Genomic DNA, 14,238 nt, shown 5'->3' with positions numbered 1-14,238 from the left:
ATTAGCGTTAGCGTAAATCTGCCGTCTCTGATACATTTGTGTCTGCTTTGACTGTCAAATGCTCAAATACTGGTTAATTTATAAAAAGAAAAACATAACTGATGGAAATACCTTCTAATCAGTGTAGCCGTCATGCACCTCATTAAATGGTTTAAAGCTACAACTTCATATAGCTAATGCCAGGTCACACTGATCCATCACAAACTTGAGAAAAAAAACCCAGACTGAAGCTATTTCTGTTTGTAACCTTTTGTTTTTGAAAAAAAAAGGCATGTAGTGAATAATGGGGCATTTTGGTAAATATGCTTATTCGTTTGCTCATCGAGAGTCAGAGGAGAAGATTAATAATCTAATGTTGGTAGGTTAAATATGAAGCTGGGGTCAAGAGATGCTTAGCTTAGCTTAGCTTATTTTATCTTAGCTTGTGTCTAACAGCACCTCCAAAGCTATTCTCAATCTCGTTTGTGTAATCTGTACAAAAATGCTTTTACACTTTCCATACTGAAATCTGTATTTGTATACATTAAACAAACATATAAGGTGTGAACGTGTTTTTTAACTGAAGCCAGGCCAGCTGTTTGCCCCTGTCTACAGTCTCTATGCTAACTTAAGATAAAGGTCAGAGTGATGTCAATATCTGTTAAATTCAAAATGCCATTTTTGCCCCTGAAGGGACTGTATTTATATTATTTAACTCTTGGCAAAAGATTAAATAATCAGATTATAGATTCATTGCTGTTACACTGATGATCATTTTTAAAAAGAATTTAAAAAGGGTCCAAGGTGACTTCTTCATGTGTCTCGTTTGGCCCAACCAACAGTCCAAAAGTCAAAGATACTCACTTTACATAAAACCAGAGAAAAATGCAGCTTATTCTCTCATTTTAGAGGCTGAAGATACAAAATGTTTGTCATTTTGTAATTTAATTGATTTATCCATTATCCAGTAGTTGCAGATTATTTTCCTCTCATCTGACTAATTGATTAATGAAGTAATTCTATCAGCTCTGCACATGATATTCAGTGGTCAGGCCTGAGGACTGATGGTCTTGGTACATTTTCTGCCGTGTCATGCAGTGTGTGTGTCGCACACAGAGCTGCTGTATAGATTCAGCAGTCTTTACTTTGTATTCACATCCAGCAGAGCGTCAGCCTGAATCCATGTGAGGCTCATTCATCCAGAGGCTGGCACGCAAGCCGAGACACGTGGAGCGCCTCAACTCTCCTTCTTTCTCATCCTCTTCTTTTTCTCTTCCGGTCTCCTCTTCGTTTTTTCTCTTTTCTTTCTCTTATTACCCCTCTTTTCTCTTCTTTCCTCCTCTCTCCTGTTATTCTCTTCCTCCTCCTCCTCTTCTCTTTTCTCCTCTTGTTCTCCTGTGTTCTGTTCTTCTCATCCTTTCTCTTCTTCTATGCTCATCTGTCCTCCCTCTTACATTTTATCTCCTCTCCTTCATTAGTTCTCACTCTGACGTGTGCCATGCGATACCTTGCACTGCCTGCCCCCCTCCCTCCTCATCACCCTTTCACTCCCTTCTTCTCTCATGCAACATCCATGCAACCGGTGCTGTTACACAATCAGTCATTGTCCTGCGTTTATTTTTGCCACCACAGCACCACCTATTGGTGGAAAGTTGAAATGGGGAGCTGATGTAATTGCGTTGTGCTTGCACTAGTTGTCACTATGTTTGTCTCCCTTTAAACTGTGCATGTGCATCAGGCTGAAGAGAAATGTATTTTCTTTATTGATTAATCTGCAGAATATAATAACTTATCAGTGTCAATAAAATGACAGTTACAGTCTCTTTAAGATGATCTCTTTATAAGTCTTGTTTTGTCATAAAATGTCATGAAATTGTAAAAGGTAAAATACTCACTTTACAGCTGCATCCAGCAAATATTTTGAGTCTTTTTTTTAAGCAACAATGCCAAACAACTAATTGATGTAAAAATAGTTGCCAAGTCATTTTTATTGATCTTCTAGTTGATTAATCATTGTCAGGATTCAACACTACATCACTTCTTCTGTCTTATTCACTGTTTGGTTCTCTCTTCTTTCTCTTCAGGTCCAATCAGCAGTATCCTTGTGAACAAATTTGGCAGTCGACCAATCATCTTACTTGGTGGCTGTCTGGCAGGGTCGGGACTCGTCGCAGCCTCCTTCTGCAACACTGTGGAGCAGCTGTACTTCTTCATAGGAGTTATTGGAGGTCAGTACTTTAATTACTTCAAATGTAAATGTACCCTTTGAAGAGTAGAGTATAACTGGCTCTGTAGTTGTTCAAATGACCTTGCTAAAAGCTCTGATGTTTGTGCCACATGTAACTATAAATTAGTTTTGTTTATCTTTTTAAACTGAAACAGGTCACACACGTCTTTTCACCTGTTTCCCTTCATCAGGCTGATGTCTTTTAGCTTTTTAGTCTATTGATCAGTAATGTAGCTTCTCATTTCTTATATATTCAATCGATAATTTCCATTAAATGTGATGCCACTGGATAGTAGGGCTGCCACTAACGATTATTTTCATTGTCGACTAATCTGTCGATTATTTCTTTGATTAGTCGACTAATCATTTCATCGAAAAATGTGTTAAAATGTTGAAAAATGTCAGCCTGTCTCGCCCAAACCCCAAAATTATGTCATCTAATGTCTTGTTTCATACTCACGCCAAAGGGTTTTAGTTCACCGTCACGGGAGAGAGTGTAAAGCTGCCAATATCTGAACGTAAGAAGCTGCAGTAAGAGTATTTTGGGGTACTTTTATAGTACTTTTCTATGAAAAATGACTCAAACCGATTAGTCGACTACTAAAATAGTCACCGATTATTTTAATAGTCGATTAGTCATCGATTAGTCGACTAATCGTGGCAGCCCTACTGGATAGATTTATTTACAGCACAGTGATTTTTATGTTTTGCCAGTTTGCTGTAGCCTCTTCAAGTTGTTCCCCACATGTCCATTTCCACAAGTTAAAAATAAATGGCAGCCTTTGTGATTAAAATATATCGCACCACTCATTTGTATCCTCGTATCTGTATGTGGGTGTTCTAGAAAAGAAACAAACAAAACAAAAAACAGTTTTGTTTGACATTATTTCGTCATCTCCTCCTTATGTAACCCTCTGTCTCTATTTCCCTTCTCACCCTTTCTCTCTCTCCAGGTTTGGGACTGGCTTTCAACTTGAATCCAGCCCTCACTATGATCGGTAAATACTTCTACAAGCGCCGCCCCATCGCCAACGGCATAGCGATGGCAGGAAGCCCCGTGTTTCTGTCCACCCTGGCTCCTCTCAACTCCTGGCTGTACGATCAGTTTGGGTGGAGAGGCAGCTTCCTCATCCTGGGAGGACTTCTGCTCAACTGCTGCGTGGCTGGCTCCCTCATGCGCCCCATCGGACCCAAACCCCAACCGCCCAAAGCCGACGCTGAGGCTGGCGACAGCAAAGCAGTGGATTCAGTACAGCAACAGCCTAAGAAGACGGTCCTGCAGACCATCAACTCTTTCATCGACCTGACGCTGTTCAAACACCGCGGTTTCCTGCTCTACTTGATGGGCAACGTCATCATGTTTTTTGGCCTCTTTGCTCCACTCGTCTTCCTCTCTAATTATGCCAAGAGTAAGGACATCAGCAAAGAAAAGGCGGCTTTCCTGCTGTCCGTGCTGGCATTCGTGGATATGTTTGCCCGGCCCTCCATGGGCATGCTGGCCAACACTAAGTGGGTCCGGCCCAGGGTGCAGTACTTCTTCGCCGCTGCAGTCCTCTACAACGGAGTGTGTCACGTGCTGGCGCCACTGTCGGTCGACTACACTGGATTCGTGGTGTATGCCATCTTCTTTGGTTTCGCTTTTGGCTGGCTGAGTTCAGTGCTGTTTGAAACACTGATGGACCTGGTAGGAGCTCAGAGGTTCTCCTCAGCCGTGGGTCTGGTCACTATAGTGGAGTGTGGGCCGGTGCTGCTGGGCCCGCCGCTTACAGGTAAGACATCCAACATGCACTTATTTAGACGGAATAAACTCCTCTTTTCACACTTACACACCCACAATACAGTCTAACTAATCGATGTTCTGAGTCGTTGGTTCAGGAACAGCTCCATACTAACCTTGTGTGACAATCCATTAAATGCCAGACACACCCATTGTATATGTAAATATTTTCTGTTTTGCTGCATTGAGCGGATTTTGATGTGTTTAGCTATCAATGTTACCAGAACTGTAACTGTTCTGAAGCGTAGCAGTCGCAGTGTGTCGCGGTGGCAACAGTCTCCTAACCTGTTGCCACCACGACAGCTGCAGGTTACAGCCTGTTGAGCTCTCATTATGTCACAAGGTGGCAGTTTCACAGTGTTGAGCCCCCTTTTTTTTCAGCTTAATTTTTATTCGTTTATACAAAAAGAAAAAAGCAGACAAAAACCACTAACAGACAAAACCAACAACAATAGGCTGAGACATCATAGGCAAAGGCTACACTGCAGTGCCACTGACAACGGCTCCTCCATGTCCATGATTGTCTCTCAAGATCACAAAGGTCTCCCATGATCCCCAACCTTGACCCCTGGAAATCGAGAGCTCCTCTAGGGAGGGAGAAATCTTCCAGTCATTCATGAGCCACTATCTGTCCCGTATGTCCCAACGCCAAGGGGGACAAAACAAAATTCACCAAACAAATCAGATCACTTCAAAGTCAAATAAAATTTCCATTTTTCCAATATTGTTCACATTTTTTAGTGGCATGTCTCAGGGAAATAGTCAGTTGTTCCATAACATAAATTTCCTTAACTACTTCTGTCCATTCAGAGGCTGCTGGAGACTCTTTACTCAGCCATTCCCTGGTTATTGCTTTTTTAGAACCTGCTGAGCCCCCTGCCATTTTTTTATTTATTAAATGGTTAAAATCTTAAGTCATTGTAGAGCTGGGCCAGCGGACTGATTTGCTCAGCCCCTCCTTGCCCCACTCTCTCTCTCTCTCTCTCTCTCTCTCTCTCTCTCTCTCTCTCTCTCTCTCTCTCTCTCTCTCTCTCTCTCACACACACACACACATTGAGATGAACTGTGTGTGTTCCCATGGAAACCGTGATCCAGTGACTAAGGATGTGTGAAATTGGATTTTTTTGCCAATATTTAACAACTTAATTGGACAATAACCGATACCAATATTGATATGTCCACTTTTTCCCCACCTAATTTTAGTGATGATCAAGTCTCTTCTGTAGTGGAATTAATATTATATTATTCATGCACACTCTTAAGTGCAACACACACCGCCGCCATACGCCGCGCATCAAAACGCCCGCCTCCATTATATTCTATGAACCAACCCACACTGGCGCCGGCCGATGCGCCGCGCCGCTCTGCTTCAGCCCACTCCTCTATTTCCAGCGCGGCCGGCGCTCATGGCGGCACTGCGAGAAAAGCCTTTTATGTACGTCCCAGCCGCCGTAGTATCAACTCTGGTTGTTTCAAATTTTTAATAAGACGACTTTGATAAGAAACTCACCCGTGAAATTCAAGTTGTTGTTGCCTCAAAGTTTTTCCTCTTCTTCTTCCGTTACTAGCAGTTAGCAACTAGTGTAGGTACAGCCACCTAGCGGGCTGGGGTAGGAAATACACGTCGACAGTGCCGCTGCGCACCGCTGCCAGTGTGTGTTGGGGGGCGGCACTTGACGGCCACAGCGACGCGCCGGTGGTGTGTGTTGCACTTTAGCGTGATGGCCCACCAGCAGATGGAGACATGACATACAATACTTTTCAATGTATGTAATATTTATTAATTGTGCAAAATAAGAAAAAGCATGTTGGCACATTCTGATAATTCATTTTAAAGCCAATATCAGCCAACACCGATGATATTATTTTGCCTCCCTACCAGTGACTGCACCGTGTTTTAATTGTCAAATCGCCTAATGCACTGGTTCTCAAAATATAGCTCCCTCTAGTGGTACATAGAGGAATGTCTGAATTTTTTTAAATAAAATTTTAAATAATATTGGACGCTGTCAAAAAACTACATTTCGAATTAAAATACTGAAACTTTTAGGATCCCTGAATTATGATTTAAAATAAGTTTTGCCTGCCCTGTAATAATTCTGTGTCAATATCAGCCTGCTGCAGGGGTGTGAAAAGTGGTCGAAATAAATGTCAAATCTGAGTCATCTCTCTCTTTTGTCCACCTCCAGGTAGTTTCTATAACATATACCACCACTACGACTACACCTACATCTCCTCTGGCATCATCCTCATAGTTTCAAGTTTGATCCTCTTCATCGGAATGAGCATCAACTACCGCCTGTTGGCGCGAGAAAAGAAAGAGGCGGAGAGAAAAGAGAAGGAGGAGCCCAAGGAGGAGCGCACCGCCATGTTGGCACCTCCGTCTCCATCCAAATCAGAAGATGAGGTGGAGGAGAACAACGTACCGGCTGCTGTCACGCTGGATGAAGTCGCCAAGATGGACGAGGACACAGTGTAGAAAATGTAAAAAAAAAAAAAAAGGACTCGAGAGGGACGCACACATTTCACAGAAACACACACACAAGAGTTGCAGCAGCCACACGCCGTCTTTAGATAAAACCCTTGTACACAACTACCCTGAAGCCATAGCAACTAAATTATCATGAAAACTGAAACGTGCTGCTGTGACGTGAAGCTTGGGCACCTGCGAAGCCCGTCAAGCAGCTTTTCACTGAGTTGAGACCTCTGATTTTTGGTATTTGACGTGCCTTTGGTGAATTCAAGTCCTCCAGGAGCGCACAAACACCACCTATATTTTGTATTAACACCAGATAGACGCACAACAGACAGAATGACTGTATGACAAGAATCCAGTAGCTAATGAGGACTTTACTCTCAGGGTCTTGAGCTGCCGTAAAGTTTCAGAACCTCAGACACACAAACACATTCACACTTGACTCTGCTTTGGTCAAACTGAGGCTCAGAGTACATACAGTGTATTTTTTTGTTACAGTAACCATAAAAGTACTGTACATTTTCCTTCACATCATACATACCTGCACTTAGAGCTCTGATTCTCTGGCTGAGCCCGTTTGGGCCCGACCCCACATGCCAGTATCGAGCCGGGCTGGGCTGTGTAAGCAGGGGTTTTATTCACTGAACCAGAGAGAAAGAGGGGGGAACTGCAACTGAGAAAGGGACAGATCATTAAATTACGAAAGAGAAGAAGAAGTGGTTAGGGGAAACGCGTCAGCCCTCAGCTTGTAATACATGTTTTAATACTAAAAAAATGTATTATATCAAACATATTTTTTTACAGTAAAAATTCTGGTTTTGTATTCAGGCTCGGGCCTAAACTGCTGCGGTGGGTCAGGCTCAGGTCGCGCTTGAAGAGCAGCCGCGGGTTCATGTCGGGTTGGACCTGATGTTTTTTGGGGCCCGATCAGAGCTCTACTTGCATCACTTCACTCCTCAAGGGCTGGACATGAAGTAAAAGGACACATTCATATTACTGTAGATACAGTAAATCTATTTGTTCAGGTTGTGACATTTCCAGGTTTTATGTAGATATATGCACAAAAAAAATTAAGAACTATTTGGGAAAAAGAAATCTGTAAGTTTCACCACCACAGGGACAAGTGTGTATGTCGGCAGTAGAACATTTTAGTCCTTAGCCGAGGACACGAGGCACAATAATCAGTTAAATACAAAGATATAGGAAAGAAAGGAAAACTAATGTAGGAATCTTTTCAGAGGTCTAGAGGGTCACAATGCTCTTGCAGTGTAGGAGGCACTGTTAACCATGTGCTTGTACATAAATATGTGTGTGCACTTTGTGTGTGTAATTTTGTGTCATACACCCTCCAACCAGAGCAGCTCATTATGCATCGTTGTATTGATAAAGACACATTTGAACAAAACGGCTCACACAGTTATGCCCCACAGATTTAACCTGCTGTGTGATCAGCACTCACAGTATTAAATGACACCACATGCTGTTTTTTTAAAGGAAGGGGGGTGGGGGGATGATAAGAGGCTGTGATTGGACCAGATTGATGGGTTCACTGGGCGCGTATGTGGAGGTTTGACCTGCCCGGCTGTGGTGCCAAAATACGAGAAGAAATTCACTCTGGAATCTCACACAGTCCTGATTTTTCATCATCGTAGATTATAGTTATATTTAGTACCCAATAGTGTTGTTTTTTAAATTGTGAATAACAGATTGTAGTTTACTGTTGTATCAACAAACCTTTGTGATTTTAAAAAAAGGATCTATTTTAGCTCACTGTTTAAAGACAATCTGACAGCAAGTACTCTTTTTAATGGATTTTCATGAATTTGGATGAGAGGGAAAGTTTGTGTGAGAGAGAAATGTGTGTTTGTCCGCAGTAAGTGTAGACAGGTTTCATCATTTAAGTTGTTTTGAGATTCATCCGCTGCAGTTTCAAACGCGTCTCACAGTTTGTCTCTGAGCTGTACAGAATGTGTCATATCAGATTCACAACGTTTGATTTATTTTTTAAATCGATCACAGATACTCAGTGATTAATTATGTGTTGACTGTTGACTGAGTTCACTGCCAACATTTGTCAGAGAAGTTTTTGTGTCCAGATCAAAGGGAACAGAAGACTCTTCAGCCTGAATAAGCTTTCCTTATTTTCTCTTCTGGGAAAATGAATGGAGGTTTTAAATGATGCGCTATCTGGTTTAAATGTTTTAACTTTGTTTTATTATAAGTATTGTGTGGTGGAAAATGTTTGAGGCATGTTTTTGCAACAAGGAAATTCAGTAATGGTTTTAAAGGAAGGTTCACATTGTAACCCTTTTTTTATTTTTTACTGCAAACCTTTTCATTTAAATATTTAGACTGTAACAAGATCTTAAAGTGGTAATAATGTCTTGCCGTATTTTTATTTTATTTTATTTTTTTAACTACAGTGGAAACAGCTTATAGTAATCAATAATCTTGGGACGGAATCATTCCTATAGAAATGCTCATAGTAATCACTAAGAACGCTGACAGTGTTTTTGTCGTCTTGACAATTTTTGTCGTCTTTTCTTACATGACCACATTTGGGGAAAAAATGTAAAACATTTTTTTTACTTAACTCCTGTGACATTTAGCCCTGCTGTAACCTTTGGCCGTACAAAATAATAGACATAGTCACTGTGACATCACCCACTGGTTTGTGGACTCCCGTTTTGAAGCCTCGAGTTTTATTTTGGCCATCGCCATCTTGGTTTTTTGGAGCCAGAAGTGACCATATTTGGACAAGAGGCTGGATCTGACTCATAGATTGTGGCCACGCCTTGCAGACAGCCTGTCACTCAGGCAGCCCCGCCCGTACATATGCATAAATTTAAACCTTAATGAAATGTAAGTGGGTGAGTTATTAAAAAATTCACCCCCCTTACAGTTGTCTTTAACGAGGAAATTACTTATGGATTATGTACCAGGCTGTTTATTTCTCTAATAAAGTTGGGCATTTTAACACAGGAGTCTGTGGGGACTGACTCTGTTTTGGTAGTCTCGCCACCAGACAATCAGAGATCTCCACCTTCTGATAGTCTGGGGACACTCCTTTCTAAAGTGTGTTTAACACACTGGAGAAAACGGCCGGCAACAAAGCAACGCCTCTTGCATTTTTTAAAAGGACACGCCCTCCCGGAAATGTGCGCTCCCCCTTTTCTCGTCCGCAAGGACACAAACACACAGAGAGCTTGAAAATGGATGCCGAGAGATTTAACTCCGTTTTATCAAACATGTGCTCAGTCCACAAGATTGTGGAAATGAAGGACTTACAGCGACTTTGTTTAAAACTTTTAACGCAGTCAGACTATGTTTATGAGCACAAGAGTTCAGCGAGCCACCGAAGGACCGCCCTGCAGATTTACTATTGGTTCTGCAACGTAGGGAGTTTTTTTTTAAACTCTGAAATTGTATCCGCCCATCTAAACACAAAATCAGGGAGAAAGACGTCACATCAGTCTTTAGTTAAGCAAAGCGTCTAAAGACTGACATGTGAGTCTACTGTTTTGGAGCCAGCCTCAAGTGGTCATTCAGTAAACTGCACTTTTTGGCACTTCTGCATTGGCTTCACTTTGCAGCCCTGGAGGTCGCCACTTGGCGATAAACCCATCTGCTTCCAGCTCGCTACCTGAGCTGGTGCTGCACGCACATTGAAATCATGACAGGAAAAATAAATTATCTCTCAATGAAAAACAAAGTGTCCTCAAAGCTCGTGACAAACAGCCAAAATAGAGCAAATGAGATGCACAAGTGAATCGAAGTGTTCCTCTACTTTGTGTAGTCGAATGCACACAGGGAAAGCACCCCTGGTAAAGGCCGCCCTCGTCAAGTGGAGCGATAGTGCTCAGTCACAAAATGAAACCGCAGCACTGTACAGTCCCTCCAGGATCTCGCGGTAAAAAAAAACCTTGAATTTCGGCCAATTTTGTCAGAAATTGCGATTAAAAATTGCGGTAAATTACAAAAATTGCAGCTAATTACAAAATGAGAAAAGAGTTGCAAAAAATCCTGAGTGAATATTGTAGCTTTCAAACCAGACAATGTGACTATAAAACAACATGTAAGCTACATCTTCTGTAAACATAACATTTTAATAAATTCAGCACATATTGTCTGCGTTTACACAGTGCAAATTCTTATGTCAATACAGTGTTTCTCCATACTACAATGCCATTAGCGCATTTGATGATGTGTCTGATGACGTTTTAAATTACATTGCATGTGTGTTGACTTCTGGTCAGCTGGAAAAAACATGGAATAATCGTGGGACTTTTGAAAAATTGCAAGCCCCCACAAATATTGCGGACTTTCGTTGAATTTGCGTTAATTATTGCGATCGCAATGTTTTGGAGGGACTGACTGTATTTCTAAAACACTTGAAAATTGTAGGAAATAGCGAAGCTGTCTGTTTCATTATTTTACACATGTAATAAATATACAAATATCAATTAGATGTAAATGTGCATGAGAAATAAAAAGAGAAAGGAAAGAAATCAGTAATATTAATCTGCTTGTAGTTATATATGTGAACTGTCAGAAGTGATCATTGTAAGCATTTTCCACTGTACCGTGAAGGATGGTGATATTCTATAATTTTCTTGTGTCAGCAAATCCCACTAAAAGACCCAAATCAATAATTAATTTATCTGACTGACATGTATTGGATGTGTCTCAAAAGCCTGATATGTTTTATGACACATAGACTAGTCCCCAACAACGACACTGTTTCCTCCTGTTTGATTAAAAACTTCAGTGCCCAGCTATTTGACGAAATTACAGTGTGTGTTTAGGCTTCGTTTTTTTTTAATGAAGGTATATATTTATTTTTGAAAAAAATTACAGTGGGGTTTGGGCTGAGAGCCACAGAGAGGGAAATAAAACATCATTGGTTTTGGTCCTTTTGTGGGATTTGCTGACGATAATAGAAATACAGAAAATATGACCATTTTCATCCTTTTATATTCTGAAGAAAATAGAACATGTTTAGATGAAAGCTGTAACTGTCATATTTCTGTAATGGAGCACTACTTTTTTTAAATTCCCTGGTGTGCAGTCATGCAGTCCAAGATTTCCCTCTTCACAAAAAAAAAGGTCTCACATTTTCTATTTATGTGGGAATGTAACTGAACGTGTTGAGTGTATACACTATATGCTTCCTGTTTTGTTTGAAACATTTGGGGTAATTTTACTGACCAAATTTAAGGATTAGGTTTCAAACCAGTTAATTTCAAAGTCTACGTTTTGTGTAAAAGTAAATTTGATTTTGACAGATGTCTGTTGGTACAAATGGGAGACTCATTTCTCTCTTGTTCTGCCTGAGGTCCATGTCGGTGGAGAGGTTTATATTTGAGGGAAGGAGTAGAGATATTAGCTGCAGACAGGCCTAAAACCTGCAGTTATTTTGCCTTTGATACAGTTATTTGGAAAGGAAAGGTGACACTTTGGAAGACTGCAACTAAACCATTTCATTGAAACGTGAATGTTCGTGTTTTCCAATGCAGGGGTTTTTAAAAATGGTACCGTATATCCACAGCACATTTTTGTGTTTAAAAAAAAAAAAAGAACAAATCATTACATACGTTTCTGAAACTGTGCTTGCTTTAGTCGTGGCAGATGTTTTATGTGTATGTATGAAGTGTTTTTATGACTGTTGAGAGAATGAATAAACTGTTTTTCAAACAAAGCTCATTGTATGTGTTGACAAGTGAGAGGGGAAATTGATTTTTAAATCAGCAGTCAAGTGCAAAAAAATCACCCATACACATTGTTTATAATAATTACACTTTGTAAAATTTATTACAGCAGTTTGTAACTACCCTTTGTACTCAACATGAATAGTTTGAAATTGTGGGAAATATGCATAACCTTATATATAATATAATATCCTTGTTGAGGGGTCAATATGATGAATATGGTGTAGCTAATGTTACTGTGCTGGCACAGCTACCCTGGCACTATCCAAATGAAGCAAAATATATTTAGTACCTCTACACCACACTGATTGAGAACGTATATCATGTTTGTTTGTTTATTTATTTATTAAAAAAGGTTGAAAATTGGGGGGCAGTGGCTCAGTACATAGGGACTTGGGTTGGGAACCGGAGGGTCGCCTGCTCAAGTCTCCGTCCGGACCAAATATGGAGCGTGGACTGGTGACTGGAGAGGTGCCAGTTCACCTCCTGGGCACTACCGAGGTTCCCTTGAGCAAGGCACCGAACCCCCCAACCGCTCGGGCGCCTGACCAAAGGGCAGCCCCCTCACTCTGACATCTCTCCCCCTTGTGCATGTATAGGTCCTGTTTGTGCATGTGTGTGTGTCTTTCGGACCTGTGTGTAATTGACAAGCAAGAGTGAAAACATTGAATTTCCCCTCAGGGGGATTAATAAAGTAAATAAACTTAAACTTATACAGTACAGGCCAAAAGTTTGGACACACCTTCTCATTCAATGCGTTTTCTTTATTTTCATGACCATTTACATTGTAGATTCTCACTGAAGGCATCAAAACTATGAATGAACACGTGGAGTTATGTACTTAACAAAAAAAGGTGAAATAACTGAAAACATGTTTTATATTCTAGTTTCTTCAAAATAGCCACCCTTTGCTCTGATTACTGCTTTGCACACTCTTGGCATTCTCTCCATGAGCTTCAAGAGGTAGTCACCTGAAATGGTTTCCACTTCACAGGTGTGCCTTATCAGGGTTAATTAGTGGAATTTCTTGCTTTATCAATGGGGTTGGGACCATCAGTTGTGTTGTGCAGAAGTCAGGTTAATACACAGCCGACAGCCCTATTGGACAACTGTTAAAATTCATATTATGGCAAGAACCAATCAGCTAACTAAAGAAAAACGAGTGGCCATCATTACTTTAAGAAATGAAGGTCAGTCAGTCCGCAAAATTGCAAAAACTTTAAATGTGTCCCCAAGTGGAGTCGCAAAAACCATCAAGCGCTACAACGAAACTGGCACACATGAGGACCGACCCAGGAAAGGAAGACCAAGAGTCACCTCTGCTTCTGAGGATAAGTTCATCCGAGTCACCAGCCTCAGAAATCGCAAGTTAACAGCAGCTCAGATCAGAGACCAGATGAATGCCACACAGAGTTCTAGCAGCAGACCCATCTCTAGAACAACTGTTAAGAGGAGACTGCGCCAATCAGGCCTTCATGGTCAAATAGCTGCTAGGAAACCACTGCTAAGGAGAGGCAACAAGCAGAAGAGATTTGTTTGGGCCAAGAAACACAAGGAATGGACATTAGACCAGTGGAAATCTGTGCTTTGGTCTGATGAGTCCAAATTTGAGATCTTTGGTTCCAACCGCCGTGTCTTTGTGAGACGCAGAAAAGGTGAACGGATGGATTCCACATGCCTGGTTCCCACTGTGAAGCATGGAGGAGGAGGTGTGATGGTGTGGGGGTGTTTTGCTGGTGACACTGTTGGGGATTTATTCAAAATTGAAGGCACACTGAACCAGCATGGCTACCACAGCATCCTGCAGCGACATGCCATCCCATCCGGTTTGCGTTTAGTTGGACGATCATTTATTTTTCAACAGGACAATGACCCCAAACACACCTCCAGGCTGTGTAAGGGCTATTTGACCAAGAAGGAGAGTGATGGAGTGCTGCGGCAGATGACCTGGCCTCCACAGTCACCGGACCTGAACCCAATCCAGATGGTTTGGGGTGAGCTGGACCGCAGAGTGAAGGCAAAGGGGCCAACAAGTGCTAAACACCTCTGGGAACTCCTTCAAGACTGTTGG

General features: G+C 41.4%; 1 protein-coding gene across 2 annotated transcripts in view; it reads left to right on the top strand.

The window, feature by feature from the left end:
* The window catches only part of LOC117258371 (monocarboxylate transporter 1-like), a 33,376-nt gene extending 21,219 nt beyond the window's left edge, over positions 1-12,157 (top strand). For both annotated transcript variants that reach the window (XM_033629209.2, XM_033629210.2), the window contains 3 exons: positions 2,064-2,207; positions 3,160-3,975; positions 6,173-12,157. In XM_033629209.2, the coding sequence (XP_033485100.1) occupies positions 2,064-2,207; positions 3,160-3,975; positions 6,173-6,462 (1,250 nt within the window). In that variant the 3' untranslated portion in view covers positions 6,463-12,157. The remainder of the gene's footprint in view (positions 1-2,063; positions 2,208-3,159; positions 3,976-6,172) is intronic.
* Positions 12,158-14,238: the final 2,081 nt, after the last annotated feature.

This window comes from Epinephelus lanceolatus, chromosome 8 (genome assembly GCF_041903045.1).
Source record: "Epinephelus lanceolatus isolate andai-2023 chromosome 8, ASM4190304v1, whole genome shotgun sequence".
NCBI classification, from domain to species: Eukaryota; Metazoa; Chordata; class Actinopteri; order Perciformes; family Serranidae; genus Epinephelus; species Epinephelus lanceolatus.
Note: the sequence above shows the minus strand (reverse complement) of the source record. Positions and strands in the feature narration are given on the sequence as shown.